General features: G+C 42.2%; 1 protein-coding gene across 1 annotated transcript; it reads left to right on the top strand.

Moving 5' to 3' along the window:
- The first annotated feature begins 5,050 nt into the window (after window positions 1-5,050).
- On the top strand, window positions 5,051-6,262 carry LOC111692139. The gene has a single exon (XM_023455900.1). The coding sequence runs from the start codon at window positions 5,051-5,053 to the stop codon at window positions 6,260-6,262; it is 1,212 nt and encodes a 403-aa protein (XP_023311668.1).
- The last annotated feature ends 170 nt before the right edge of the window (window positions 6,263-6,432 follow it).

Here is a 6,432-nt window from a genome sequence, read left to right as displayed (position 1 = left end):
AATTAATTAAAATTATTTTCTTTTATTTTCCCTATTTCCCCTTAAAATTAAAAAATAAATAAAAATCAGATATATTTTTAAATTAATTTATTAAATTAAATAGATACAGTGATATATACTTAATAATAAAAAATTTAATATATAATACATTAATAAATATTTAATAATAGTGTTTTTTTTTTACATTATCAAGATAACAAAAAAATTAAACAATGCTATTTTTATCAATCCAGCTGTTGTGAGTGCTATCAAATCCTAGCCATTTCACCAGAACTCGATCACCCTTCTTCCTCACTATCCTCTCCATAAGGTAGACATCAGGATGCTTGACCTTCTGCAGCTCTTCCGTATAGAAACATCCCTTTATTGGCTGACTTTGAGCATCAGACAGTAAGTATGTAACAGGATCAGTCCTCTTAATACTGGATACAGTGAAAATTTCATTGGACCAGTTAGGGGTGTAACCCTTATCGAACACCCCTCTGTATTTGCTTATTCTCACCCGGTCTCCTACTTTGAACTTTGACAGACGTGAATATGTAACCGTTGGATAATTATAAACCGAACTCTGAAGTATCTTTTCATTGCTCTTGTTCACGGACGCGGGCTTCATTCCAATGGTCCTATGCTTGGTATTGTTATATTTTTTCACAATTTTATCTAACACATCGTACCAGCGAAAGGTACCGTTAAAGCTGAATTCTTTATACATTATGGATTTTAGTGTCCGATTAACACGTTCCACAATCGAACTTTTCTTGCTACTATACGAGGAGTAATGATTAATATTAAATTTCCTCATTAATGCTTGAAAGTGTTTATTATAAAATTCCTTGCCCAAATCCGTCTGTAAATTACGAGGTATTCGACTATCAGTACCGAGAATCTTTTTCATAGCACTAGCAACTTCTTCGCCGGATTTTGTTTTAAGTGGAGCCGTCCACACGTACTTTGAGAAGGCATCTATTACAACCAGTATATAACGATAATTTTTATTGAATTTAGCATATGGTATCATCTCCACGAGATCGGCTTGAAAGAGATCATCTAGCCCGTGAATTACTACCTTTCGCCTATTAAAATTAACTCTTGCAGGCTTATGTAATTCGTTAACAATATCCCTCTTTACAGCTGACATGTTTACTGAACGGCCACCCCACACAAACTAATCAATAATTAATCACGTGGTGCAATTAATTTGGCTTCCAGAAGCTCCTCGATGATGCTGTTCATTTCATTTACGTGATTGGAATTTCCCGCTTCTTGGGAGGCCATTAAAAGCCTAAGTCGATCCACAAGTTCGTTGGGATCGTTCCAGTACACGTAGTCGATAGCGTTATCTGTGACATTCATCATTAGCTTACTGCCGCCGCCACCACGATGTCGGTGCCTTTGAAGAATCGGCTTTATGACATATTTATATTTCCAGCTATTTCCGCCCGATATCGGCTTCGATGAGTCATAAGACAGTCTGTTGGCACTGGTATTTCTAATGATGTCAGCATATTTCTTTTCATCGTCGCTCGTGTAAATTTTAAGTGGACGCTTCTTAAACAACAATTCAAAGAGGCCCCTCGTTCCCTCATATTCGCTGTCCTTTATTAGCACATTATCGTCAACGAATTGGACTTTAGAATCTCCGATATAGAAGTCATCTTCGTCGAGATTGTATCTGATGCCATACTTTACGTCAAAGCTATCTTTAGTATCATGCACCAGTCCGGATATGTAGAATTTAGGCAGATCGTGGAATTTCTCAAGATATTCCTCGTCAAAATTGGATTCTTCGATGCCGCCGTCCCTCTCGGTGGGGTCGGGATCCATATAGTTATCGCTATCGGCATTACTCGTTGTTTCTTCTATCTCACTCTTTGGTTCGGACTTCTTTATCTCCTGTTTTACGACGGGCAAGGTCGACAGCTGCGACTGAGGTGTTGATACTTGTTTGATATTCGTAGCAATCGTTCGAAGTGGGGCCGTGATGGGTGCAAAAGATTTTTCAACCAGCTGATCATGACGCTTGAGAGCCTCCAATTTTCGTTTGATGGACTTTCGAGCTTTGATAATGTTATTAGTGGTAGCGGTCGCGTCCATAATGATACACGGCTAACGAATGACTAATGATAATGCACACCTTTACAGGTATATATACTCATCAAAGCCTTTACGGTAGCGCCGACCGCTGGCAATGTCGCTATCCTTGTCTATCACTAAGAACCCATATCTATCTGTCCAGCATAAGGAGCACATGTGTTTGAAATCCTCGAATTTCATATCTGTATTCACATGATCGTTATAAACATGCCGGAGATTGAGGTCATCCTGCTTGAATAGCACCATAAAGTTGGCATTGTCTCTCACCAAATGCTTCGGTATACGCGTATAAGTCTGACAGAGATAGAAACAATCCACCCGCTTATGTCGACCCATGCTGAAATAGTCACGTATCGGGCTCTGGTTATCGCATGCTACGTCATCGAAGATAAACACCGAGTCAAATTTAGCTTGGGCTGGCGGTAATATATCGTCGCTGTCCTTGAACTGATTATATTCAACAAGTGAATCGAGCACCTTCTCCAGATACTTGTATTTAGGCTGATACAGCGATTTCGAATAGACGTAAACATTTTTAAAGTACAATCCATTCGGATGAGTCAGCAGACCGATCATCACGTTTGTTTTGCCAAAGTTCGAAGGTCCACATATAATACATCTAAGACTATGTGGTAGCAGGGGCCCATGTTTTTTGAATTGCTTATCGCCGGTGACCACGAAATCGATGTTTTCGATATCGAGGCTTCCACCTGCCGCAACTTCTTTCTTGAAGCGCATGATCAATACTGACAGAAAGACAGGTGTGCATCGACTATAAATAGGTAGCTCTCACCTAGCGCACCTTAATTTGTTCACGTGCGTGGTACAGGTAACATGGCACTTTTCAATTCTTTGATAAACAAGTTACCTTTCGAAGCGCATATTCCCGGGTATCGTTTCTGTGTCCCCGGCAACAAGTTGGCCAAGAGACTTGCTCGCGGTGACCAAGGCATAAACGGCCTTGATAACGCGTGCAAGGACCACGACATCGAGTACACTAAAGTGTCAGACGTGGCGGGCAGAAACGTAGCAGACAGAAAATTAGCCCATCAAGCTCTGAAGAGGGTGTTCGCGAAAGATTCCTCACTGCCTGAGAGGGCGGCTGCTGCGGGAGTAGCCGGAACCATGGCTGCTAAAGTTAAATTGGGTTGGGGGATCACGAAACCTAAGAGGAAGAAGTCTGTGAAAAAATCAGGCGGAGCTCTAACATTCCGCTAAGTTTCCGATAAAATTCGCAAAGCTGTACTGTACGTCGGGCCAGCACCGTTGAGGATGCCGTGAAGAAGGCAGTTCGAGTAGCCGAACGCATGAAGATGGCCTGCACCGGAGGCATACCACATCCAAAGGCCCGCGTAATTCCAATTCCAAAGACCGGCGGTCTCCTGCCTCTGATTCACATATTCGCGGGACTTAGCGCTCTCGGTGCTCTGTCTGGTGGAGCTGCGGGCATCGCCAAGGCTGTAAACGATGCTCGGAATGCCACCCAGCTTAAGGAATATCAACGTCACAATGAAAAAATGGAGGCAATAGCTCTCGGCAAAGGTCTCTACCTACGCCCCTATCGACAAGGACTTGGACTGTATATGAATAAGACGAAGAAGAAGAAGTGTTGTAACAAGACCAAGAAAGCCAGCAAATGACTAGAAAAACTGCCGAATCGAGCCCTCACCGATCAAGATTTACTTAAATACGTAAAATTATTGGAAATTCCACACTTCAGAGGCGTCTATATGAGGGACTGATTACCTAAAAATGTACATAAAAACGAGAGTGGGATCCTGAATTTGGATAGTGACAGCGGTGCAGGTACTCATTGGACGGCATATTGCAAGAGAGGACCTGAAGCCGTATATTTCGATAGTTTCGGTAATTTGAGACCGCCTGTGGAATTATTAAAATATCTAAAGTCATGTCGCGTCAAATATAATCTTAAACAATACCAGACGTATGTTACGGTGAATTGTGGACATCTATGTCTGAAATTCCTATATAATGAGTCACGCTGATAAAGTCACGGTCAGTCGGCGTGAGTCATCCAAGCAGAACAGTGCACGTGTGTGTTGATATGTCATATACGCTTACGTTATCGGGTGATTCATCGATTCTGAGTTCGCAGTTTTACCCGCCTATTGAGCTCGAGGACGATGCTGAATATGTAATCGGGCTTACGGACTTTCTAGCCTACCACTCCATACCGAATGTTGATTCTACGAATAATCGTTTCTATTACGGTGATGCTGATAAAGTTATAAAAATACCGGAGGGATCCTACGAGATAGAAGATATAAATACATACATAAATAGTAATTTAGCCGAGCTCACCGCTACCGATACTAATCTCCCCGATAATTTAGTGTTTGTTTCCATAAAATCCAATAAAAATACGTTAAAGTGTGAAATTAAAGCAAACACGACAATTAATTTCAACAAACCCAACAGTATAGGTAGATTATTGGGATATAAAAACCGTAAATTAAAGGCGAACAAGTTTCACGAATCCAATAATCCTATTAAAATTCAAAAAGTCAACGCCATTTGTGTGGAGTGCAATCTCGTTTCGAACAGTTTCATTAACGGTCAACCGGGTCACATCTTACACGAATTTTTCCCGAGAGTCGGTCCTGGCTATAAAATAATAGATTCTCCGGCCAACGTAATCTACCTGCCGGTCAACAAGCGTCGCATCGAGGGTGTAACCATTAAAATAGTGGATCAAGACGGGGATTTGATCAATTTCCGTGGAGAAGTCATCACGTTAAGACTGCACCTGAAGAGGAATGGGGCTTAGAATCCGGAGTGGCTTTGGGCTCGCTGTCGTCGGTCACAGCCGAAAACCTTTAAAAGCCTCACCTGGAGCGAAATCAATTAGTCTACCTGTGACGTTTAAAGGGTTCACATCGCAAAACAAGAAGATTTTGTACTCTCTGGGCTACAAAGTGCTACTGCCCACCTCACAATGAATTCTAATATTCTAAACGTGTTGGAGAAGCCGCTCTTCGATAACGCCATAGTAAATTTCGAGAAGCGTTCCCACGGTCCGTATTCGGCGACGAACTTGAACAACAACGATGAAATCCGCATCCCGATTCAGCAGCAGGATACGTATACGGCTCCATATTATAGTCTCCTGTATATCAGAGGTAGACTGTGCAAAGCTGATGGCACGGTTTCGGCGACGGCAAAGTTCGACAGGATGGGCATTTTGCTGCTGTTCGACGAAATCCGATACGAGTTGAATGGTATACCTGTGGATAGATCGCGAAACCCCGGCCTCACGACCATCATGAAGAACTACGTGTCAATCAGTCAAAATGAAAGCCTAAAGTTGGAAAATGCCGGCTGGATTATCAGCGACCATTTCACCGATGCCGAGGGCAATTTCGACGTATGCATCCCTCTGAGGATATGCATGGGATTCGGGGAAGATTTCCAGAAAATTATCGTCAATTTGAGACAGGAGCTGGTACTTATTCGCGGCTCCACTGATACGAACGCCATCGTGGGCGTTGCTGGCGACGATGAGGGTCTCCGTGTACAACTACAGAGTGTTTCATGGAAGGTGCCACACGTATCGGTGGCTGATGCGGAACGTTTGAAATTGTTGAAATATATCGACAGAAACGTAGAATTGGCTGTGCCTTTCCGTAGCTGGGAACTGCACGAGTACCCCTTGCTTACCGAGACCCGGACACATACTTGGAGCATAAAAACTTCTTCACAGCTGGAGAAGCCTCGATTCATAATTTTCGGCTTCCAAGTGGCCCGTAAGAATAAGATTGATAAGGCCATGAGCCAGTTTGATCATTGCAATTTGACCAATTTCAAGGTTTTTCTAAATTCCGATTCGTACCCGTACGATAACTTGAATGTGGATTTTTCAAAGAATTGTTATGCCATCCTGTATGACATGTATGCTCAATTTCAACATTCATACTATCAGAAGGATAGCGAGCCTTTTCTAACTACATATACGTACAAGTATATGGCTCCTCTGGTAGTCGTCGATTGTTCCTGTCAGAATGAGGTTCTAAAGTCGGGAACTGTGGACATTAGACTGGAATTCGGTACTAATGACAATATCCCGAAGGAGACCGCAGCCTATTGTCTTATAATTCACGATAGGATCGTGTACTATAACCCTCTGACGAGCATAGTTCGCACTTATTAGCATCAGCAGCTATGTACATAATCGACTTGCAGGGATTTCAATACAAAAAAGAATTGGCTTTCACGTGCAAGGAAATTTCCATTTTTAACATTAACGACAAATCCTGTGTGAATAGAATAGTCAAGCCCAAGATTCCCTATAAACATCTCAGGGAGAGTGTAAAAATCCAA

Source organism: Anoplophora glabripennis, unplaced genomic scaffold (genome assembly GCF_000390285.2).
Source record: "Anoplophora glabripennis isolate ALB-LARVAE unplaced genomic scaffold, Agla_2.0 scaffold582, whole genome shotgun sequence".
In the NCBI taxonomy this organism is placed as follows: Eukaryota; Metazoa; Arthropoda; class Insecta; order Coleoptera; family Cerambycidae; genus Anoplophora; species Anoplophora glabripennis.
This window is presented reverse-complemented; position numbering and strand designations above follow the sequence as displayed.